The 26,231-nt window shown below is 42.0% G+C and overlaps 1 protein-coding gene across 3 annotated transcripts in view; it reads left to right on the forward strand.

Annotated features, from left to right (window-relative positions):
- Nucleotides 1-26,231, forward strand: part of slc16a2 (solute carrier family 16 member 2) — a 133,151-nt gene that overhangs the window by 70,223 nt on the left and 36,697 nt on the right. Inside the window, exons 5-8 of one of the 3 annotated variants that reach the window (XR_009650828.1) lie at nucleotides 2,002-2,145; nucleotides 2,351-2,579; nucleotides 7,051-7,281; nucleotides 13,404-13,694. Coding sequence is in view for 2 of the 3 variants with exons in the window: in XM_060901206.1 (XP_060757189.1) it covers nucleotides 2,002-2,145; nucleotides 2,351-2,579; nucleotides 7,051-7,280 (603 nt within the window). In the remaining variant the exon portion in view is untranslated. Of the gene's footprint in view, nucleotides 1-2,001; nucleotides 2,146-2,350; nucleotides 2,580-7,050; nucleotides 7,282-13,403; nucleotides 15,622-26,231 lie in introns of those variants that run through there. The other 2 variants (XM_060901206.1, XM_060901207.1) reach the window with 2 other exon arrangements.

The raw sequence follows: 26,231 nt of genomic DNA on the forward strand, positions 1-26,231 counted from the left end.
TGTTTCTCCTTGAGTGAATGGAGCATGAGTGGGGATGTGGGACAGCAGTGTGAGATTTGTGTGTTTCTTCTGACGTGGGTTGTGAATATTTTGATTGTGTGTGTGTGTGTCGTTTCCATTTAAAAGGAGTGTGGAAGAGTGTGTGTGTTGTGAAAGTGTGTGTGTGTGTGTGTTTGGGGGGGTGTGCTTCCTCTGACAATGTGTGAATATTTGTGTCTATTCTATATATGTGGGTGTGTGTGTGTGTGTCGGATGTTGATCAAGTTGTGTTTGTGCTATATGAATGAAATCATAAAGATGAGAAGCCCTTCCCCTTCCCACCTGCCATCATCTTTTTGAAGGCTTTGGATCAAATTATAAACATTTTCCCCGGCTTTTGTTGTACATGTGTATGTCTGAAAGCAAGCGTGTGTGTGTGTGTGTGTGTGTGTGTGTGTGTGTGTGTGTGTGTGTGTGTGTGTGTGTGAGACTCAGATTTCAGAAATGCAGTTTTTCAGTGCCTCTGAAGTCACATAGCACTAAAAACATAACATAGTTTTTTAGTTTCCAGTTGTATGCAAAAGTTTGCACACCCCTGGTCAAATCATGTTTTGTTGATTTTTGAAATGAAAAGAAGTAAACTCAACCGCTGAAGCAAACGATTGAAAATAAATAAATAAATAAAAAAAGATGACTAACAGTTTATTTTTGATGAACCTAAAAATGATTCAGGAAAAAAAAAAAACAGGAATTATGGCATGGGCACAAGTTTGGACACCCTACCAGTTGTCAAGTCTCAGAACTTATCGAATATCTTCAGCCTTAATTGACTCATTAGCAGGCTTTCGTCTAAACCGGGGAACAGGGGCGCTGCGCCCTCTTACCGAAATGCCGATTGAACCCCAAGTCACACTTAGGCCATGCACTTATATGCTACTGCACAACATGCAATCTTTCTCAAAACGATCTTTTCTCCGTGAAAACATCCCAGCAACACCACATGACTGTGTCTGATCATCAAATACGTTATAATTACTCCAAAAATATTCCAATCATAGTAGATACACCGCCAGACGGTGCAAAAACAATCCGAATTGGCGTTTTCCAGACTGAGGCGCCATGTTGTTTACTTGTCGCGGCTGCTCTCGCGAGATTTGACATGGGTTACATACAAGGTCAGCTGACTTGTAGAGCGAGATTTCTCGAGACTGAATGACCTTTCACCCACCGGCGCGGGAGCTTTTGACAGAAGTAGTTCGCGAGTTGTTTTTGTTGACACTTGGGCATTTAAAGATGTCATCCCGCAGCACGAAACGGAAGAAAGCCAAAGACCGTCCGGGGCAGAAGAAGATTACTTTTCTTTTTCAATGTTGACAATTTGTTACAATTTCCCTCTCAGATAGCCTCAGAATGTCCCATTGTAGCCTCAATTTTTCAAAGGCTTCGCACGGCGGAGGGGGGGACGGACAACCGGCACCATCCCTCCCCGGTCGCTTCGCTCCCTCGCCATGGTGAGCGCCCTCGTACTAAATTTTTCTAGAAAAACCCCTGATTAGGATTCATTAATTCATTCTTAATTTCCCTGAGGGAACCCTCCCAAAGGGATCAATAAAGTTTTATCTCATCTTTTATCTAATCTAATTAGGCAAGTTAAGGATTGACATTAGGAATTGTCCACTGACGATTCCAGAGTGTCATAAATTCTCCGACTCGTCAAACACTCAACGTTCGTGGATTCCTCGAAGCAGCTAGTTGAGGATCTGAAAACGGATCGAATTCATGGCTGCCAAGCAGAGGAAGGTGATAAAAATATGTCAAAGCACTTGAAGTGTGTAATTTCCCCTGTCTGAAATGTCATTAGAAAATGCAGTTAAGGCAAACTGGAAATGGAAAGAATGGACACGGAAATTTTGTGAGAGAAAATGAACCGACACCTTCTGACCAATCAGAAATGAGAATTTGATTATTAAGCATGAATATTAATAAACGGTGACATATTAAGTGCAAGTATGTGTTTGGCAGATAAACTTTGTGAAGGAGGAGTTTGGGGAGACGCAGAAAGAGTGGCTGCTGCTGGTGTGTATCGGGGCTTCCTCGGGAGCAGGACGTCTGCTTTTTGGCAAAGTGGGAGACCTCATTGCTGGAGTCAAGAAAATATACTTGCAGGTATTTTGAAGCAGCTGGAGTGGATGGATGTGTGTCTGTTTTTTCATTGCTTTTAGTATTTTACATTCATACGATTGGGTCCAGAATTTAATTTAATAATTTATTTTCAAAAATTCCAAACGTTGGTTCTGAATTGTGAAGTCAGTATCCGGTATCATATTTGAATGGACAGCTTTAATGTTTTTCTTTTTGTGTGGGTGTGTAGGTGGCCTCTTTCATGACTCTGGGCCTGATGTCAATGATGATCCCGCAGTGCCGTGTGTTTGAGGGCCTAATGGTGGTGTGTGTGTTCATGGGACTGTGTGACGGCTGCTTCATCACCATAATGGCCCCAATTGCTTTTGAGTTGGTAGGGCCCATGCAGGCCTCGCAAGCCATTGGTTACCTGCTGGGCCTCATGGCTATTCCAATGACAGCAGGTCCACCAATTGCAGGTGAGTACTGGCAGTACACCATCATTACGTCAAACAGGAAATTCAGATTCCAGTCATCGTTAGAATTCATAAGATGATCGATATGTAATTTATATGGGTGTATTTTCACAACAAATTTTTTATTCCAACTTAGTATAATAAGATAATCCAACAAATCCATCAAAAACTAGTTCAACTAATTCAAATTTAATACCATCAAAACCAGAAATATTACAAACTAGACTGAAGAAACGAGCTACTAGGGAAGTATAGGACAGCGTCTCGAGGTCAAAGATGTAAACACCAGAAACAAGACTCGGGAATCTCGGTACTAGCGAAATGTAGAACAAGATCACTAGAATTCAGAAGTCTAGGAACCAGCATCTCGGGAACTCAGGCCGTCAGGTTAAAACCAAAAACTTAGAATAATCCTTGGGAATCTGTGTACTGGAAGACTATGGAATGAAATTACTCAGCCAAATCAGAAACCCTAGAAACAAGATGAGGGAAATTGGCACGATATGGCCCGCATGTGGACGAGTATTGAGCACCCTCTTATGAAACCATGGACAAGAATATTGAGGTGTTCCCCTTTTGCAGCTATTAGAGCCTCCACTCTTCTGAGGAGGCTTTCCGCTAGATTTTGGTCTGTGGCTGTGAATATTTGACCATTCAGCCACAAGTGCACAATGATGTCCAACAAGAAGGTCTGGTGCTAAAGTCAGGGAGGAACGAGGTATGGAATGACCCATCTTTGCATGTGTCTGTGAAGGTTCTCACTCATCCAGGTCATCGTAAACCATAGGTGCTCAAGAGGGCGACTGGAGTTGCTTGAAATCCTTGAAGATGTTTCACCTCTCATCCGAAAAGCTTCTTCGGTTGTGTCTGACTCGTGGGGAGCTCCAGGTATTTGTCCTCGAGTGGACCAAAAGCAACCTTAAGGAGAGTCGTTGAGGTCACATGGGTCGTTGACCCTCTCAGTCATCCTGTAGGTTGTCAGGGTCACTGGAGGCCGGGTGTGAACGGTGTTAGCAGCCTCAACCCATAGATCACCCTCACGACCCTTGAGGCTGCTAACACCGTTCACACCCGGCCTCCAGTGACCCTGACAACCTACAGGATGACTGAGAGGGTCAACGACCCATGTGACCTCAACGACTCTCCTTAAGGTTGCTTTTGGGCCGCTCGAGGATAATTACCTGGAACTCCTCACTAGTCAGACAGAACCGAAGAAGCCTTTCGGATGAGAGGTGAAACATCTTCAAGGATTTCAAGCAAGTCCAGTTGCCTTCTTTAGCACCAACGGTTTACATCTTTGCATGTTTGGTTGAAAACACATCTGTTCACTCCTGTAAGGTCAATGATACATGGTGACATGGGGTTGTGTCAACTATACCCCCCATCCCCACTATTCAGCAGGTTGATCTTTCAAGATCTATGGTTATCCTTCAGTAAATACTGGTAATATCCATAACCAAACCTTTCCATTCAATCAAAGCATTCACACTATACGTTGCCATTGCCAAGAGGGGGGATCATTGTCCTGGTACACCCCTGACCCAGTATAGAGGACAAAGCCACAGATGGGGCCTTAACAGCCAAGCAAAGCAATGTTTTGAAAGAGCCTTGCCAATATATGCCACAGTCACCCCCTTGTCCATTTATCAGTAGGGCTGCAGGCACCACAGCCCTGAATGGCCATGAACCATTTGATCCACTGCCTGAGGGGAAGATTCCAAGGTTCACCAGCTCTGAGATTTTTTTTTTTTGAACAAATGCCATGGTTTAATTCGTATGAGAGATAGATTCATTCTTTCTGACATGGAGAGGATGAGTTCCATTGCAGGGGCTATAATGCATGTCAAAGGTCCTTTGTCCACTTGTGACCCAGTTCATCCACCCTGAAGCAGTGAGGTTAGGCAAGAAAATATCTTTCAGCAGTGGGTGTTGTCTTCGAGTCCGAAAGCATGGGCAGAGCATCTGGCCGAAGTCAGGGCTGGAGGTAGGAAACCCCAATGAATATTGAGTTTTTTTTGGGTTGGGAGGAAGAGAAGGCCAATTCAGATCCAGCTTTGAAGCCTTTATCTCAAAGCAACACACTGGACTGCTTTCATATCTTCCCTTTCCCCAGGTTCAGGACAGGTTGTGCAGAGACAGAATATGTCTTTTTGTTTTTGTCAGCTGCAAGTCCTTCCCACAGCTAGATCTGAGGAGAATCCACTTGCTCTAACTCGTACATCTCCTTGAATCGCTCCACCTGCTTGGCACAAGTGGCTTCTTCACATCTTTCATATTACCTTCTGACTCCATATGAGGTGGCTCAGGGAACTCCCAGAATAGCAGATCCTCCTATTCCACTGTTGCTTTTCTCTGGATTCTTTTGAAGAAACCGCATGTGTCTGTTGAGAATTTGCCACCTGAGGTAACAAAAGAATGGACTGCATGAGTGCTCTTTTAGCATGGCTTATCCCCAGACAAATTGGTCATTTCGATTGGGGTACAATTCCATAAGATTCCTGGAACTTGAATGACATTGATTTTCCAGTGCATTTGAGATCCAACATGACATACTTGCAGAGGTCACTGTCCATTTCAAGAAAACGGAGGGATTCCATATTCAATTCGAAAGCACGTCTGAAGAAATGTTTCGTAATGTGTGTGGCAAAATGGAATTCTTCCAGGGCATATTGAGCCTGAATGATTCTTTCGTTCTCTCACGGTGAAAGTATTACACGTTTGAGGAGTGGACTCAAAAAGCTTAATTTAATGTATACACTGTCTTCAGCACACAGGATATACGTTTACATTTGATGATAAGATCCAGGCACAGCGTGGTATCGTCCTCAGTTACCCTCTGGTTGCTCCCCCAACCCCCACCACCATCACCCACACAACTTTGGCCAGTTCCAGGACCATTAGGAAAATCAATAAAGCGTTAAGGGCTCTTCTGGGAATTTTGTGTGGCTTTTCCTTGAATAGTTGGCCTTCTGTTTTGTTTGGCTCTTGATTGATTTGAGAACTTCTCTGACCCAGTGGATATGCAGATGGCATGTTACACAATAGGACAAATAGATTGATAGTTGGACAGACAGATAGGTGGCTGTATCGACGGGGACAACTGGGTGAAATGACAGATGGAAAGAAATATTTGTCGGAAGATTGGTGGGTAGGTGAAAGCTGGACAGGGGATGAACAAACAATGACAAATTAGTTAGACAAATTGATAGATAGATAGAAAATACTTAGACGATCAATCGGTAATGGAAGGATAGACGGAGGAAAAGGTAGACAGATGAGCAGGTAGGTGGACAAAGGAATGGATAGAAGAGTAATAGATTCAGGATGGACAGACATTTTTAAAAGGTAAATAGACAGATTTATGGAAAGACAGGATGGATGAATAGGTTGAAGAAAAGGTGGAAAGAAATGGTAAATGGTTGAAAGGTTGGAGAGCCAGATTCATGGAAAGACAGGATGATAGATAAAATGAACAGCAGGCTGATAGATAAATGGATAGATGCATGGAAAGAAGGATGGACAAGGATGGTTAGATAGACAAAAGCATATATCAAGAGACGAAGATGGATGAATGGAAAGTTGAAAAGTTAGACAGAACGATGAACAGGGAGCTGGATCAAAGGATCGAAAAAAGAGTGATAGTTCATGAAAAGACAATAGACAAAAGAATAGATAGATAGATAGATAGATAGATAGATAGATAGATAGATAGACCGACCAGTGGAAAGATGGTAAGACAAATATACAGATGGATGGGTCAAAGTTTTGCCGTTCGGAGAAACGTTTGCTTTTCGTTTAGTTTGGCTCTCGTTTGGTTGTTGTTTATCGATACTTGGCAGCACAATTGAACCCCCTGCTAACAGATCAGCTCAGCTCAGCTCTCCATGTTGATGCTCCAACCCCTGCTGAGAGTCTCTGTGTTCCTTCCAAAAGTCGTGACGCTAGCAGTTTACTGAGTCTGACGAATCATTAGCTTCGCTCCTCTTCACTTCACCCTCTCTTCACTGCCGTCGCTTTTTTTGGCTTTCCATACCGGAGCACTTGATGTTCTGATTAGTCGCGCTATTAGCTCAATTTGTTTGCTATCTGTTGCTCTGTCATTCTCTTGGTTTTTTCCCCTCTTTCTGTGTTTGTTTTTTTCATCTCTTATTTTCATCTCATTTCTTTTGCTTTTGTCTGTGTATCTTTCTTTCTTCACTAACTCTTGTCATTCTCTTTTATTTTTTTCCTCTTTCTGCTTTCCATCCATCCATCCATCCATCCATCCATCCATCCATCCAAGGCATCTCCGAATGGCTGTCTATAAAATGCTCTGACATAGATCCAGACCCTGTGTGTATTCAGGGAAAAGGTCTCCAAGTTGTGACACAGAATGTTCAGAAACCTTTTGAATCGTTTCCCAATTTCTCTCGAATTTTCTTCTTCTTCTCTGCCCATCTATCCCTTCCTCTGTTTCTGCTTCTCTCTTTCTCAGGCCTTCTTCACGATCACTTCGGGAATTACCACGTGGCATTTTACCTGGCCGGCGTTCCCCCTCTTGTCGGGGGCATCGTCCTGTTCTTCGTGCCGTTAGTGTTCAGGCATGTTCATCGGAAACACAACCACGCGTGTGAGCCAAGAGCACACAGCATGCTGAAGAACTGCACCAACGGAGACGTGCTGCCTGGATACACTGACACTGAAACACAACAACAGCTGCAGTAAGGTGAGAGACGCTGAGCAAAGGTGGAGCAGATGATACTTTGATAAATTGAAGCTGTACTAAGCAAGGCATGAAACGCTTAGGAGCATGTTCTGATCGGAAACTCATTAGATCGGGTGGAGTGATGTGACCTGAGCTGAAACGGAGATACTGGTCGCAGTTGAAAGTTGATTTATTTTTCAATAAATGTGTTTGTTCAAGAGAAAACATAAAGCAAAAACATTCTCTGTGGTGAAGACTTTCCTGTGGTTGAAAACCTACTTGCAAGGCCCAGGTTTACAGCTTAGCTTTGACAGTGCACTGACACTGGAGACTCCTTCTATAAATGTAAAATAAATGCGAGCTACTGTCAGATGGCAAATAACGAAGCAAGTGTGCCAACCAATCAACAAACAAACAAACAAGTCAACAAGTTTGCAATTTGCTCATTGAAATACATGGACAGAATGTTCATTTGCATTCCATCTGCCAGTTGTGATGTCACAGTGGGCTTAATCAGTATGGAATCAATTTTGTGCCAAAATGTTCATACAATACTTTTGAAATATCAAACAAAAATGACAAATCAAAATACAAAAAAAGGAAAAAAAAGTCAATTTTTTTAGACTGGCAAACAAATTATTCGTATAATCGTGCAAAATATCAGTCTATTACTCTTCAGAAACCTTTTATTTTTGTTCCGCGTCTTTCTCAGTTTTGTTTGACGTAATTTATTTTGGTTGCGATTCCAGCTTTCTCGTTTGCGCTCCCGGACTTTTTGCTTGCAGTTTTGGCACAAACTTCACGTGTGGGTGGGCTGTCCAGGAATGCATTCCCATTGGCTAACTTGCGTTTGACTGAGAGCTATGCTCAGCCATTCCCCGGAGGCTGTTGCGGCCATTTCCTACTCGGATTCTGGCGGACTGTTTGACGAGTGACCGATCCATTGACGGTAAACAAGGATCAGAGCCTAATCTAGGGCGCGTAATACGCGATAATACGCGTTTTTTATCTGTCTGTCGCACATCCACTTTTTGGGCGCGAGAGTGATATCACGTATCTATTCATTTTGTCGCGCATTTATAAGTAGAGAGCGTGTAGTCGCGTTTTACTGAATCTTGTGCGTATCAATTTGTCAGCACCCGCTAGCAAGCACTGTGGTAAATATAGCGTTGTTTACACACCAATCGGAAAATATCGGAAAGGACCGAAGTATTCCGAATGGTTTATTTAGCGGGTAAAACAGTTTTGTGAACTATTATATCCAATCGTTGGCATCATCTTGCGGTGACGTCGACAAACTACCTTCTGCCTTACTTCCGTGTATACGTTCAAGAGAAGCAGCATGTGCGCAGTGTTGCCAGATTGGGCGGTTTTAAGTGCATTTTGGCGGGTTTTGAACATATTTTAGGCTGGAAAACGTCAGCAGTATCTGGCAACACTGTGTGCGAGTCAGTGTTTATGTAGGCTTAAATTCTGTTACTGAAACTGTGTTATGTTTACAGTGAAGGACTGTGTGCACTTCACATTATTTTTTTTTACTTAATACAAGAAATTAATGGATGCCAGCATTTTTGTCAAAATGGTAACTATTTATTTATATTTATATTTATTTTCCATTGTTTAGGCAGCTTCAGCATCATACTGTGAGATTCTGTTCAAATTGGTTTTTTCTTCTATGAAGCCTGAGCCATTTATTTTATTAGTTTATAATTATTGTTTAATTTAGTCTTCAGGAGAGACTGCCTGCACACAGTACTAGTATTAATAGTTTTTTTTTCTTACATGAAATCTGAGGCATTTATATTATATTTTAAGGTAACTTCATGTTGTGCTGTGAGGTTCTCTGCACTTTAACTTTTGAACCAACAGGTGCATTTGGATAAGTAAAGCCTATTTTTCTGCATTTTTGTAGTCCTGGTAATCTTACACATTCTACATGATTGCTAGTTTGTTTGTTTTTTGAGTAATTTGTTTAATTTTTCGTGTTGAAAGTTCAATTTAGTATTCTGTTAATGATATTCTAAAAGTAAAGATGAATAAAACTGTTCTGTTTATAGATGTACTCTTGAAAATATCTACCAATGTATTACTTATTTTTCTGTCCCCACTAACTGGAACAAATGAGGGATATTTTTACCCATGTTCATATTTTCTGTCCCCTGTTTCTACAACTAGTGAGGGATCTGTCCCCTATTTTCAAATTCCTAGATTAGGCTCTGAAGGATCGAGTGGACTTCAGTGGCGACTATGATATTGAATTAATTCAACAAAGTGTAAATTCAATATCATAGTCGCCACTGAAGTCCACTCGATCCTTGTTTACAGTCAATGGATCGGTCACTCGTCAAACAGTCCGCCAGAATCTGAGTAGGAAATGGCCGCAACAGCCTCCGGGGAATGGCTGAGCATAGCTGTCAGTCAAACGCAAGTTAGCCAATGGGAATGCATTCCTGGACAGCCCACCCACACGTGAAGTTTGTGCCAAAACTGCAAGCAAAAAGTCCGGGAGCGCAAACGAGAAAGCTGGAATCGCAACCAAAATAAATTACGTCAAACAAAACTGAGAAAGACGCGGAACAAAAATAAAAGGTTTCTGAAGAGTAATAGACTGATATTTTGCACGATTACACGAATAATTTGTTTGCCAGTCTAAAAAAAATTGACTTTTTTTTTCTTCTTTTGTATTTTGATTTGTCGTTTTTGTTTGATATTTCAAAAGTATTGTCTGAACATTTTGGCACAAAATTGATTCCATAAATCAGCAGCACACGCACACACACCTGTCCCTGTAGCACACACACAGAGTAGGGACCTGTTTTTCTTTTCTTTTTTCCTCTTTCATGCTTTAATTTCTGTCCTTTGTTTCATTTTATTTCTTCCTCTTTTCATTTGCTCCTTTTCACATCCTCTATCCCTTCTATTTTCTCTTCAGCTTTTTTTTTTACTCTTCCTTCAGACGTCAAGCCCTACAGTTTGTCTGGATTTTGGGCGTTTGAAATTAATACGGCGTGTTAGTAAAATACGACGGAAATTACGCTTTTACCCTAAAAAAAAAAACATTTTCAACGTTTTAGTACACAAACATCGCAGAAGACGCCTTCATTTACATTCGGAATTACTTGATCTGCGTTACCGGAATAACACGAATTGATCCAAATGTCCACACATGCAAAGTTGCGCGAGTAGTCACCTTCCGGCTGAGCGCGAATTTTTCAAGCACACAAGCCAATTCATGGCGGAGGTTCCACCAAAGAAATGATTAAAGACAAAATCAGGGGGTTGTTTTCTTCCAGAATGGACGGAAATGTTTGATGGCATTATTCTTCCATCGAAACTAGGAAGTGATTCTGCCAGTTGTTGACTTTGTAATCAGGACGTTAAGGTTGTGGCATCGGGGTTGTATGACCTAAAAGAACATATGAAATCGACGCTTCATCAGCAAAATGTAACGGAGAGGAGGAATCAGCGGCCAATACATTTTTTTGCTCAGAAACAACCGAGTGAAGTTGGGAGTGACAATGTAGTGAAATCTGCAGTTGCGTTCTGCTATTTTATCGCACATCGTTTTGGATTAAATGCAGTGTGCAACATATCACAGTTTCATCGTTATTGCTGAAAGAAATGGAGGCAAGATTACCTTATTTTATAAATGGTTATGTTTGTAGTTACTACGGATTTTTTATAGAAAGTAAGGATTTTGAGACACTGTAGTACAGGTGACGCCAAAAGATGACTTGCAACCACGTGATCAAAACGTGCTACGTCATGAGCGTCTGCCATGATGGTTGATATACAGAGTAGAGCCCTGCACTCCCGCGGGAGTCCCGCGGGACCCGACGCAAAGCAGTGCGGCGCGGGACAAATTTTGAAAGCTCATTGCGGGCGCGGGCAGGAGGGGGAGTGCACAATGCGGGCGCGGGCGGGAGAGGTGATAAGCTGCAGTCCCGCTAACTAAAAACATGTTTAAAATAAAATGTATAAATTATTAATTTATGTCTATCATATATAATTTGTGCTGGATATTTTATTTGGCATTAATAAAAACATTTTAAGATGCCTAAATTTGCGGATGTGGTCTAATCTTGCGCACGTTTCCGATTCCTTTCCGCTCTTCCGTGTTTGAGATCTCCGATCATGGCAGAAGAGCAGAGCTCCTCTACTGAAGCTCACAGTGCTTCAGAAGTAAGTGCTGCTTTAAAAAGAGGTACATTTACCGTTAAAAAGTCAAGAGTATTAGTCCTAAGTATTAAAAAGTATTAAAAAAAAGTATTAAAAAGTATTAACTAGTATTAAAAAGGACTGTGTATTGCACAGATTGTTCAATTTAAAGCTAGAAATAGACAGTGTACGTATAATCTGAGGAGCTGGTTGTGGTTGCACAGCACTTCATATGAGAGGAGAATGAAATCGCGGTTGGAATCATAACGCCACAGACTCGGAAGTGGGAGTGCGAGTGCGCAAAGCGAGAGCTGTCAATCAAAGCAAGAGCTGTCAATCATGAGCGCATGCAACGCTCAACTTGGAATGTGTCAGCAAAATGTCAGAGTCTAAACAATAAACTTACAATAAATGAAGGATCGGTCAGTGGAGAGCTCAGCTAAGCTCAGCATGTTTAATTCCCCAAGCCAATGACAAGAACTTTCGTGAGAAATATCGCGAACGTCTGCATCATGCGGGATTTGCGGGCGGGAGCGGGACAAAATATGGCAGGCGCGGGCGAGAGTGGGACTGAAAATTCTGTCCCGCGCAGACCTCTAATACAGAGCAACTAGGAAGGCAGCCGCTGAAAGCGTGTCTGTAAACAATGCTGAATTTTCTCACTATTACCACGATCTGAACGGTCGAGCAAAGACTCGATACAAAGAGAAAATAGACGTGTGGTTTTGACCCATATTATTGAAAAAAGTCAGACTTTTCTGAAGATAAGAAGCTTCAACCGGCCATCGAGTACCCGGATATCGCGTTCTGTCTGGTTTGGCTGCCGAAGAATCAAGTCTGACCTTGGATGAAACATAGCCCATTTTCTGAGTGGGTGCCCAGTCTGGATTGTTTCTATCGTATAATTTTGCTGGCGCTTCTAGAAGCGAAACGGTAATACACGTGTTCAAATTATAACAATGACCAAGTGAACCCTGACAAGAGAACGCTCATTTTATAGCAAAATTCTCGCAACACGAAATAAAATTCTTCCATGCGGTGATCAAGAAAGCTTTGGAATCTCACCTGAGACAAAATGATGACCGCAGACACGAGCTGTTTTGGTTTGAGCCTCTGTTAGATCAGCCCTGCCGATGTTGTTCAGCCGCGCTCGTCTCCTCTCTTCTCCGTACTAATCCTCAGAGTTTCCTCGCCCTCTTTCCGAATCATGGACGGAATTCTAAAAAATCGGAACGTGCCACGGTCACAAGTACTGTTGTGACCACAACCATACACAGCACAAAGATCTGGCAGAGCTAAAAGAACTCTTAAAGCAGTGGAAAAACAAAGACTTGCGCACGCATGACTGTTTTGTATGGAATGTCGCTTGACCCCGCATTTGTATCTCCACCAACATGGCCGACGTCCGGGTTTCGATTTTGCTTTGACGTCACTTGCAAGTCAAGGATTTGGGGTCGACGCGTACATCTTCCATATCCCATATGTCCCGTGAGTTGGCCTCGTGGTTAGCATGTCCGCCTCTCGACCAGGAGATCACGAGTTCTGCTCACGGTCGGGTCATACCAAAGACCATCATAAAAATGGTACCGACTACCATCTGGCAAGGCATGCTGCAATACAGATGGGAGTGGGGAGTCAAACTCTTGCGGTTACCAGAGGACCAGCCCCCCCCAACATAACCCTAGCTATATAATAGGCGAGAGGCCGAGGGCGATAGAAACGGAGATCGGTGCCACACCCATGTGCCTCAAGACCTGATTCGTACTGGGGCAGGAGACTGCCTGGGAAAACCAGATCCTGGCATGGGAGGGACTTTGACTTTTTGATATCCCTTATGTATTTCTCTCTCTTTCTCCTTTCATCCTTACCTCTTTCTCACTTTCTTTCTTTTGATTTTTTTTTTTTGTTCAAATGGTGTTCATCTGTATTATAGCCGCATCCAATAGATAAATATTTGATGTTTCTTCCTGTCTGTTTTTCTGCAGGGATTCACTTCATCATTTGTGCGTGATCTTCCTCTTGCGATCAAATCAGCAACAAACTCCTCACCTCAGTGCTTTCACGTCGATAGAAAAGACTGCGAGTCGATACTACTTTCTCTTTTCTCCCACACTTGGACTCGACAGGTCCCCCATACCTCTGCTCGCTGACGGATTGCGCCAGTCTCGAACTCGTCCCTGGTGGCTTCACTGAAGGAAATCTGAACGTTGTGCTCCTGCACAGCCGAAGCCAGAAGGAACACTGATTCACACCACACATAAGAACAGCGAGGACTGGTCAGTAGGAAACGCTGTTGCCTTTGAATTGAACGAAAAGGAAAAATCTTTAGTTTTTATCCAGTGTGTTCACAGAACAGTTGCCATTTAAAAGGAGAGAGTTTCCTTCTCTGGAAAAAATCTTCTCGAAATCTTTCCAGTTTGCATGCAGACTTCCATCATATCTAGCGTAGGTTCTGTTCAGAGCCGTTGGGATAATTAACAGTTATTCCACAAAATCGAGTCGGACATGAGCTGATAGCTGACGAGGAGCGTAGCACCGATCGACTACAAGCCATGTACGACGAGATTGATTGGAATAACTGTTTTATTCTATCCACGTTCACTGGATTTTGAGAAACAGAGAATTTTTATTATTTTTATTTTTTGCAAAAATCGAAAAATTAAAAACTTCATACAAAATGTCCGACAAAATAATTTCCGCTTAGAATGTAAACAAACCAGTGAAATGACGGGAGCAGTTTGTGAAAAATGCGATAATAATTGTAATAATTCTTGAAAAAGATTATTGAAAAAGATATGGTCTTCCCATCAAATACTTTTATTCCATATTTTGTCTTTTTTTTTAATGGTTTTGTTTTCGAGTAGTTTTTATTTCGTCCTCAGTTGGTCCAGCAACATGCTCCGCCATTTTGTTTTTCTCTACTCACGGTATATGAGCTGATAGCCTAGTAGTAGAGTAGCCAATCAGAGTGCACAATTGCTCGTATCCAGTGAATGTGGATAGAACAGTCAGTATTATAATTGATGCACAGTTTTAGTCGGTATTCCTCAGCCATAAGAATAACATGAATTGATCAAGCGAGTCGAAATACTAGCTCTTATTCAGACTGTTTCGAATGCAACAAAATCTCAAATCCAGTTTCCAGTTCTCTCTAGTTTCCAAAGTTGAATTCCTCCATGCATTGACTGTTTTCTGGAATATGAGACATCGGCGTATAGCGTATATTAGTCCACGTCATCGGACCAGGTTTGGTTGACTTTTTGGTGAATGCTCCAAATTTCTCTTTTGTGTTTTTCTTCAGTGAGGTCCACACGACCTAAATGCAGACAGGAACTAAAATGTGATGAAGGTCTTCAGACGACACTGTCTATCTGATAAGTTGTCGCAAATTTTTCATTTGGAATTTTTGGGCTTTCCATTGAACTAATTTGCATTCACAACTCGCACATGTTCAAGACCTCATTCGGTTCTATTTGAGGAAACGTTTCAATCCAGAGATGCGTTAAAGTCGTGTCGAACTCGAGCTTTTGCATTGCGCTGCTTTCGTTTGACTCATTCTTAGCGTTGTGACGTCCTCCTCTTTGGGCTTTTGGGTGGATTCGATATAGTCCATTGTAAGAGCGCACTCTTGGGCAAAAATATTTCAGTAGCTACGGTATGCTATCTTATGATGGTCTGACATGATATTGTATTGTATGATCCTGCAGAGCGATGTGAGGTACAAAATGAAGGACATTTGTACAGGAATGAGTGTTTAAACACAGCTGTCTTGCTATATGAAGGGAATTTTCACCTGACACTTACGAGTGTGAAGGACTAGAAATGTGTGAATGGTGTGATTTTCGACAGACCTCACAGGTTTGTTTTGTTTTTTTAAATTCAGCAACGAAACTCAAAACAGTGCCAATATTTTAAGCCAGTTCTTCAACACACGGTGCCAGTATGCTACACAAACATCGCCCGCTAACGTGCGTTCTTCAATGCTGTCCGCATTGGCCTGTTCATGGATTCAGGAAAATATGATATTCTCATGAAGCATGATTTTTTTTTTTTTTTAATTTGAAAAGATTGATGTTTTTTACTGGTTATTGAGTGACTTGTTGACTTGTTTATTATTTTTATTGTTTTTTACTTGTTAGGCAGAAGGAATGTGGTTAGGATTTCCGAATGGATAAAAATAGAGACAATAGGTTGTAGAGCTTATATGGGGTGGGAGGTGTGAGTGGTGGTGGGGGGGGGGGGGGGGGGGGGTGAAGTGGAAGAACAATGCGTTTCGCAAAGACAATCCAAGTGTGTGTGTGTGTGTGTGAGAGAGAGAGAGAGAGAGAGAAAAGGCTCGTGAGTTGTAGGATTATTTTATTTTAATTTTGTGAACAGTTTATCAGTCATTATAATGATTTTTGGTGCCTTCATACATTTTGGCTTTCGTGTCTTTTCAGCCAATCGTACTTACTTGCGATTCTATCCTCCGGTCTCCAGGTTAGACACTGCTATGGAGACGCATTTCCTCAAACAGATAACAGGCATTTTCATTGGCCAGTGCAGACAGGAGCGGTTCATGTCATTGGTTGTTTTTCCTCAGACCGGATTGGCTGCTGTGTTGTCACTATGGAGACACTGTCAGGCCTTCGTTTGGTTTTCCTCACTAGCTAGATTTTCAGGTTGACCTAAAAAAAAAAAAAAACTGTTGGTTGGTCACTCAGAGACACATATATATGGAAATTTTGAAATACGTGTGATTGGAAGTTTAAAGTAAGAATGCACCAACCATGAGATTGAAACAGATATGCAGCAAGTCAGAGGTCAGTGGGCCTGTGTTCCCAAAGCCTCATGGATCCAGGAGTGTTGTATCCACTCAATCTTGTCTTGGACATTGAGGACTCCGGTCAAGACCACAACTCTGGGGATTTCACTAAATTGCTGATGCATTGTCTGATTTATTTGTTCACATCAATACTGTGATTGGATGCAAAATTTCCTGCTTCAAACATGACCAATAACGTGACACGTTGCGAATTCTAAATTTTTCTTCCTGTGAATGGGCGTCACCCCTTCACACATACTGGTCTGGTCCTGGTCTTGACTCGGTCTCGCCTTGCCTTGGTCTTGGTCTTGACTTGATCTCAACCCCTCAAAGTCTTGGTGGTCTTGACTATAACACAAGTATCCATGGCTCAATTGTTGCGAACAAAAGACAAACACAGAGGCGTCTATGTTTTTCTTCATGTATGTTTAAGCAAAATATAAAACAAAAAACATAGCCCCCTCCAGGGCGGCACGGTGGTGTAGCAGTTAGCACTGTCGCCTCACTGTGTGGCGTTTGCATGTTGTCCCCGTGTCTATGTGGGTTTCCCCCACAGTCCAAAGACATGTAGGTGAGGCTAATTGGTGGCTCTAAATTGACTGCAAGTGTGAATGTGAGTGTGAATGGTTGTTTATCTTTGTGTCAGCCCTGTGATGATTTGGCGACTTGTCCAGGGTGTACCCCACCTCTCGCCCATAGTCAGCTGGGTTAGGCTTCAGCTTGTCCGCGACCCTGCACAGGATAACCGGTTACGGACAGTGGACGGATGGACAAGACCCTTCCATGGTTGTCTTTTTTTTTTTGCTCGACCTAAAAATGAGTTTCAACTTCTGACTTTAGACAACCAGAGCGTTTTGTAGCAATTTCAAAGGATCTTCAAACCATTTTTGCAAAGTGTCATGTGAAGGAGTATGAGAGCTTTGCAGTTCAACTCCCCTTCCGTGGCTCCCTGTCCTTTCTCACATCAGTCTCCCCAACATACGCAGGAAGGAAAGAATGATGGACAGGATTGCAATTGAGGCCAGCCTTGACCTGCCCATTCATGATGACCTCAACAACCTGTGGACCATGCGTTTAAAGTCTTGCGAGCCTGTCTGGTTGTCTTTTGAATCTCTGGTCAACTTTGATGTCAAGACTGAATGGCGCAGGGCATGGGCAGATACCAGCTCCAACTGGCATCATACCACCATAAGAAATCCCACAGTGAAGCCAAACGGCTTCAAGCAGTGGCGGATATTGAACCGCATACGCACCCTCTGTGCAAGAACAAGACGGCATCTGGATAAATGGGGGATGGCAGACAGCTCTACCTACGACTGTGGCCACCGAGACCAGACAATTCACCGCGTTGTGAACGATTGCCATCTACGGCGTGTCACTGGGGGATTCAAAGAGCTGGACAGAACAACCGATGCCGCCCTTTCCTGGATATCGTCGCTGGATTTGACTTTGTAGTTTGTGTACATCATACGAAACAAGAGCTTTTTAAGACCGTTTGTTTTGGGTCACACATCATTGCTATGGATTGGTGAATTGGAACCAAATTTGATATCATGACAGTGTTTACTCAAATATCAGCCAATAGAAATGCTCAGCCTTGGTACATTCCTACTTTAAAGATGTAAAATGTGAACCACTGTTACACTACACTGCCACCTTTCTTGAAAAATTAAAATCCGCACTGCACTTTTGAGTAGAAACCAGGCATGTGCTGATAATATGGAAGTGTTTGTTTTATTCCTCTTACACCACAGCGATTTGCCAGGATGAACAATTGTTTCTTTTTGCATGAAAGAGCTAATGTACACTTTCTCCATATAGAGTTACATTTTGTGACGGAAAGTCACAAGTTAGTTCAACTTCTGTTACAGTAGCTACTGTACCAACAGCCGTCGTATTTAAAGCATCCGTGTTTTAGTTGTGCAACTTGTCATGTTACTGAGAAATTCTGCCATGCAAAGGCAAACTATAGTATTTGCATATTTTGTGAAATTGAGTTTTGTGTTTGAAGTTTAGCTGCCGGATCTGTTCTCTTATTATATGTGAAAGTTCTGTGGCTCTACCTTGCTCCAGCTTCGAGTTACGAGTGTTTGAAATTTGCAGTCAGGGGCGGTCCTGGAGGCGGTCCGACCGGGCAGCCGCCCGGGGCGGCATCGCGGGGGGGGCGGCACGAGCGCGGGCGCGAAAAAAAAAAAACGGTCCCAAAAAAAAAAAAAGAAGGTCCCCCAACCCCCCCCCCCGAAATAAAAAAAAAAAACAAGATGGGCGGGGGGTTTGAACATTTTGGATGAGGAAGCCCAATACCAAAGTTGCGCAGGTGACGTCATCAGTGTGTGTGTGTGCCTAACTTGTCGTAGCCCCCTAATATGCACAATCCCGCCAGCGGAACGTTGTACTAGTCATCAAAAAGACTTTACTACCATAGTACTACACTACTATGACATTACACAGAGTCTTAAGTAATACATTACGACTTGATCATTGCCATTCTGGTAACAGCAAATTTACAACGGGTCGTGTCCGCGACGTACAACACACGACGAGAAATGTTTAAACGACCATGTAAAGCTGTTAACATTCTGTTTGCTAATACAGAGCCCAACGCGGGGGGGGGGCCGCACGAGCACGGGCACGAAAAAAAAAACGGTCCAAAAAAAAAAGGTCCCCCAAAAAAACCCCCCGAAAAAAACAAACAAGACGGGCGGGGGGGGGCGCCAGCAGGGGGTTTCGCCCGGGGAGTAAATCACTCTAGGATTGCCACTGTTTGCAATCACTGCAAATTTACCATGTCAAACCAAGGCAACCTGCCGTTTATCTCAATTCAGTGATTCTGCAGATACTGCAGTTTGCCTTTGTATGGCAGAATTGTAAATTGAAATTGTCTTTAAAGTTACACCTTTACCTCTGACTGTTACAAAAGCGCTGATGCTAGAGATGCCTTATAAAACTACGAAATAAACAATTCCACTTGATCGACAGTTACACTTATTAGGGCCATTCTCAGAAAATGTGACGAGTAACGGTAAAGACATTTAAAAAAAAATGTTGTCTACACTAATTTTAGTTAATCCTTTAAAATATATTTAAGAGACAAAAAAGCATATTTCATTAATTCACAAAGCAAGAGATGTCATTATAATGAAAAAATAATGCCCAGTTGTTGTTTTTACCATTACCCATAATGTCTATACCGTTACCCTATTGAGTAATGGCAAAGACAACACTGGGTAACGGTAAAGACATCTGATGGCATTTTTGGGTCACTGAGTGCAGAAAAAACATAAACAAATTATGCATTTATTATCCCATCCTAACTTGCTCCTTACGTCACTAAACTTTTTCAACATCAAGTCAAAGTCCCTCTCATGCCAGAATCTGGTCTTCCCAGGCAGTCTCCTGTCCCAGTACTAACCAACTCTTGAAGGAGTATGGGTGTGGCACCGATCTCCATTTCGGTAGCCCTCAAACCCTCACCTATACAGCTAGGGCTACAGCGGGGGGCTCGTCCTCTGGTAACCACGAGAGTTTGACTTCCCCACTCGCATCTGCATTGCAGCGTGTCTTGCCAGACGGTATAGGTACCATTTTTATGATGGTCTTTGGTATGACCCGACCGCGAGTAGAACTCATGATCTCCCGGTTGAGAGGTGGACACGCTAAACACTAGGCCAAGTCATCTTTATCATTTGCGGGTAATGGCAAAGACAGTTAATTTCCCTGACATCTCGAAATTTCATATTTACCTGATCAGTATCCTGGATTCCAACATTCATGCACCAGTGATTTTTTTTTCAAAATGGCTGCTCAACATCCTGATCCTTCCTCATATAGCTGCACTGCCCTCTGTTGTCAAAGCCCTGAGTCCCAGCATGATTTTCCCATTTGGGTAACGGTAAAGACATCAAGAAAGTACACTTTCTTGGGCATATATTTTAGGCTATACACCAAAAAATGTTGAAGCAAAGCTCATGATATTTTCCACAATAAAAAGTGAAGGTGCAGAGGTAATATAAAAACAAAGGAATTATTTTCATTCAAATTTCACGAATCCTTATTTCGACACATGGCGGTAATGACATTTTGGTATATTGAGGCTCAATAAAATTTTTGCAAATGCAGACTAGTTGTCTCAATATGTTTTGTTTTTTTCAACTGCTCTGTTAAATTCTTTCTTAAAATAAATTTATAATACAGGGCCAGGATGAATGGTTTTAGAGAAAAAACAAACTACATGTTTAAAACTGAATGTCACATTTTCTGAGAATGGCCCATTAACACGTATTAGACGTATAACTAGGGCTGTCAAGCGATTAAAAAATTAATTGAATTAATTACATACTCTGCAATTAATCTAAATTAATCGCATTCATCAATTATTGCTGTTAAAGTATTTCGCAGGGTGAATGACCGAGGACTGAAGTTTCCACTCACTGTCAGTGACGTGTGCAGTGACACCGAGGTAATTGTGAAAAGTCCAGTGATCCCCAGTCAGCGCAATATATTCGGCTCCCGCCCTTACATCTTTTTTTTTTTTCTCTTTTCTGTCGTAAAGTTGCTGGATTTTGGACACAATTGTGTTTCTCGATGGCGGCTTATCAGTTGTGTCAGAAGATGCTATCTATAAAGCCTCTGCTAACCCCCTGTCCTCTATCACCGAAACTAATCTGCAGGCCATCACAATCCATTTCGCAAGGGAGTTTGTTCATCGGTCACAGGTAGACTTGCTAAGTTTGCGTCTGAACACCTGGTCGAGTGTGACTTGACAAGGCTGGCTGCTAGCGTTAGCATCAAGGGGTGTGCTAGCTCCTACCTCTGGGTTTGCGCCAAAATGCTTTGCGTTAAGTTGATGTTTCAGACTGGATGAACTCCTATGGTACGAAAATTCCTTATCGCAGAGAACGAAGCTCCTGTCAACAGTTCCATCTGGGCGTTTTTTTGTTTTGTTTTTTTTTAAACATAAATGTTCTATTCACTGGACCAAGCAGCGCGTTCTCATCTGCCTCCTTCATTTTACAGTCACTTGTGGCACTAGATCAAAGGTCACTACAGAATGTGATGAATCAGAGTTAATTTTTTCACGCGTTTTTTTTTCTGTGAATGATCAGTCTAAATTAACGCGTTATTTTGACAGCCCTCGTATTAACGTGTATACTTTTTCAAAAGTATACACGTAATACTTTTTCAAGACACTGGATTACAGTGTTTTGAAAAAGTATGCATTCCCCCTTGGTGTTTGTCCTGTTTTGTCGCATTCCAAACTTGAATTAAAAATGGATTTTCGGGGGGTTAGCACCATCTGATTTACACAACATGCCAACAACTTTAAAGGTGTAGATTGTTTTTTATTGTGACACAAACAATAATTCAGATGAATATACAGAAATCTGGAGCGTGCATTGGTGTTCACCCCCCAAAGTCAATACTTTGTAGAGCCACCTTTTGCTGCAAGTCTCTTGGGGTGTGTCTCTGTTAACTTGGCACTGGGATTTTTGCCAGAGAGTACGAACATGAACCTTCGTCCCCGTCTCAAACCTCTGGCCGACTCAAACAGGTTTTCCTCCACAATTACCCTGTATTTAGTGCCATCCATCTTTCTTTCAGTCCTGACCAGCTTTCCTGTCCCTGCAGATGAAAAATATCCCCACAGCATGATGCTGCCACCACCATGCTTCATTGGAGAAATGTTGTTCTCAGGGTTTGCGCCACACATGGCGTTTCCCATGATGGCCAAAAAGTTCAATTTTAGTCTCATTTGACCAGAGAATCTTCTTCCATGTGTTTGGGGAGTCTGCCACATGCTGTCGGGCAAACTCCAAACGTGTTTTCTGAAGCCATGACATTTTTCTGCCCACTCTTCCATAAAGCCCCGCTCTGTGGAGCGTACGGTTTAAAGTGGTCCGATGGACAGATACGCCCATCTGCGCTGTGGATCTTTGCAGCTGCTTCAGTGTTATCTTTGGTGTCTTTGTTGCATTTCTGATTAATGCCCTCCTTGCCCGGTCTGTGAGTTTTGGTGGGCGGCCTTCTCTCGTCAGGTTTGTAGTGGTGCCATATTCTTTCCATTTTGCTATAATGGATTTAATGGTGCTCCGTGGGATACTTCTTCACAACTTTGACCTGTTTGGAGGCTCCTTGGTTTTCATGTTGCTTGCTTAGTCGTGTTGCAGAGTCAGGGTCCTTCCAGAACGGGTTGATTTTAGACAGACATCATGTGACAGATCATGTGACACACTGATTACACACAGGTGGATCATAATCAACTAATTATGGGACTTATGAAGTGAAGTGGTTGGACCAGCTCTTATTTAGGGGTTTCATACGAAAGGGGGTGAATACCTGTGCACACTCCAGATTTCTCTTGGTTTTTTTTTTTCACCTGAATTATTGTTTGTGTCACAATTTAAAAAAAAAAAAAAAAAATTTGCACCTTTAAAGTGGTAGGCATGTTGTGTAAATCAAATGGTGCTCACCCTCCAAGAATCCATTTTAATTCCAGATTGTAATGCGACAAAACAGGACAAACACCAAGGGGGGTGAATACTTTTGCAAGACACTGGATAAAGCTGAGATTTTTAAATCCGAATAAATTTTGTTGGCTTAAATTCTGTGTCCGAGCCTGAAAGGGAATGAGACAGTAGCAGTGATTGAAATGCAGCTCAGCGAGAACAGGTACAAGAAAACATGCAGTCATCCAGGGAAACATGATATTGGAAAACAGTTACAGTGAAGATTGTGATAATTGTATATCGGCCATGCCTGATAGGAACAAAACACACGTACCTCAGAAATCTACCTGTTAATGAAACACTGTTAGTTTTACATCTGTAGTTGTAGCAATTGCAGTTTGAGCCTCAATGCTAATGCTCTTTAATACAAACATCTCTTGCCCCTTTTCCACCAAAGCAGTTCCAGGGCTGGTTCGGGGCCAGTGCTTAGTTTGGAACCGGGTTTTCTGTTTCCACTGACAAAGAACTGGCTCTGGGCCAGAAAAACCGGTTCCAGGCTAGCACCAACTCTCTGCTGGGCCAGAGGAAAGAACCGCTTACGTCAGCGGGGGGGCGGAGTTGTTAAGACCAACAACAATAAGAAGACCGCGAAAGATCGCCATTTTTAAGCGACGAGAAGCCGCAGCTGTACAAACGCGAAGTCATCCATTATTATTGTTGTTGCTGCTGCTTCTTCTGTGTTGTTTTTGCTTCGATATTCGCGCCAAGGTTTATGCAAACGTAGCGACGTAACTGACATACACAATGACATAACTGACGTATACAGCGACATAATGACGTGGCTTCGCTTAGCACCGCGAGCTATGGAAAAGCAAACTGGTTCTCAGCTGGCTCGCAAGTTGAACGAGTTGTGAACCAGCACCAGCACCGGCCCCGAACCAGCCCTGGAACTGATTTGGTGGAAAAGAGGCATCTCTCTCTCTCTCTCTTGTTTGTACTGCTCTCAGTACTGATTAATGGGAAGCCCTTTAATTCAACTTGCATCATGTTTTAAACCACGAACAGCCTTTTCTGATTCAGAGCCTTTTGTCGTGGTGTGTGTGTGTGTGTGTGTGTCCCACTTTGTCATGTCTCCGGACCTCAGGGATTGAACTTTCAGAAAGCTTTTCATGTCCAAACCTCATGATGTCAGTTTTGAGACATTTCTCCTGCATGTGTGATGGGATAGCAAATGTGTAAAAATGAAGATAAATGGGAAAAAAAAAACCAAACCCTAAACTCGAACCCAAATGTGACGCATGTAATGATTCACCCAGTTCACGATTTGATTCGATTCACAATATTGGGTTCATGATTCCATTTTCCCATCGTATTTTTTGGGGAAAAAAAATCATATGAAGAAAATTTTATTGTCACAAAAATACAACATTGATTTTCCGATTCTTTATCAACTTAAATATTCCATTTGTTTGTGAAAATTTTTTTTTCTTAATAACCAACAGTAAGTATTTACCCACGTTTTAAAGGCTGGAAGAAAATACAATCGCCTGTTAACGAAAATATTCCGTTTATTAAAAATGAAAAACAACATTTTATGAACATTTACACTACATCCACTTGCTTCTCTTTTCTTCGTCTTTCAGCAGTCTGGATAAAGGCGGCTCTGATTTCATCTTAAATCGACTTGTACAGTCGATCACGCAGCAGCTCTTTCCCATTTTCTCTGTTTTTTTTCATGCGTTTTTGAGGCATTAGAGCTGTGTTACTTCCACCTCGGGTGAAGTCACGCGCATTCCCGCTGTTGTATGTTGTTTGCACGCTGCTGTTTAAACAATGCAATGACAGCTCGGAAAAACTTGGAGATTACGCAGCGTGAAAATAATCGCGGTTTAATTTTTTTTCATTGATTTGAATCGTAATAAATTTGTATCGTGATTTATCGTCACACGATATATCATTACATTCTGACCAAATGAAATCAATCAAGACATGTTTGGTGTCTGACATTTGCTTCCTGAGGATTGATCTCAAGCTATTCGTTTAATTCAATGACCGGCCATTTTTTAAAGTAGTTGTCTTTGTGTTGTTTAATGTCCCAAATTAAAGAGCGTGAAGATCTGAATCGAAAACTTGTATAATTCTGTAAATACGTCGAAAAAAAAAGTTATGAACATTTTGAAAATCCAGTGTTTTTATAAAATTTCCATTTCTGTCCGTTGCCCCGGTCACAAACCAGCAATCATTTTCCATTGGTTTAATTTTCCATTCATGAGGAAAAAAAAACGGCAATCAGAAATTAATAAACCAAAAATCACGCGATTTCGAATTTTGAGTATCAGGGTAAGAATTACAGAATAAAGGCTGCTTCTTGTAGATCACGATTATGCACCTTGAAGGCTTAAAAGTAAAACATCACTGAAATTGGTCCGTCCTTTGGGTTTAAATATAATAAGCCAGAATTGAGCGGCTGTGTTCACTTTAAGTTGTGGACACCGAGCATGACTAATGACGGTGGTGCTTGAATGCGCTGTGTATAAGAGGCTCAAACTTTTGTGGGTTCTCTTCAAAACAGTATTCCTGATATTGATGCACCTTCTCATTTTTTCTCCATGAAAAAAATATTCAGAATGTTATCGATTGATTTTTAGGAAGGATACAAAATCTTCCTCGGTGATCTGATCTTTCGCAGGCACTCGACAGCAAAGTGTTCAGACAATTTTATTGAAAAATCAAGTCAGCATGAGAGATTCGACCACTAGGTAGGAATCATGAGTTTCAAGCTAATCGAACCAACAGCGAGTGAGCGAGCTGGAAGTGACAGCAAAACACACGGACCAGTGACAAATATCACGAAAAACCCAAGATGGCGGCGCCCATGAGTTTGGTGTATCTGTGTGTGTATTACACAACGTTAAAAAAAAAATGCTTAAAGTAAAAGCTCATCACAACGCCGCACAAAATTAACAAGATATTCCGTAAATGTTTTTTATTGTTGAATCGACACTAGTTTTATGGAAACACTTTTAAACGTCTTTAAAGGCCAAACGAAAACATGCTGTTAGCCCGTACAAACGTATGGGAGGTTTATCAGCGCAGCGGCGTGCTGTCAAGCCTAATATCATAAAATATTAAGAGTAAACATTTCTTGTTTGATGAAAATATGGAAAGGACAAATCAGACTTGTTTTTGAGAAAGATTTTGAGATCCTTCGGTCATAAAATTGGTTCGAGTCGGTTTAAATGTGTGGTGGTCTGGGAAAACCTATCGGAAGTCACTTCACCGTGGCTGAATTCTGACGGAAAATTCCGTCAAAATTTTGAGTTTTGACGAACAACCAGACTTGTAGTACTCGAGTCTGACTCGTGCCCTAATTTTAAGGACTCGTGACTCGACTTGGACTTCAGTACTGATGACTCAGACTCGTGCATTAACCGCATTCGGACTCGTAAATTGGAGACGAGGACTTGGATTTCTTCTTTATTTTTTGTAACACGCCATAATAATTGGGCATAAGCTTTCTATATCTACATTAATTTTTGTACTAATTTCTTGCAAGAGCGTCA

Source organism: Neoarius graeffei, chromosome 20 (genome assembly GCF_027579695.1).
Source record: "Neoarius graeffei isolate fNeoGra1 chromosome 20, fNeoGra1.pri, whole genome shotgun sequence".
In the NCBI taxonomy this organism is placed as follows: Eukaryota; Metazoa; Chordata; class Actinopteri; order Siluriformes; family Ariidae; genus Neoarius; species Neoarius graeffei.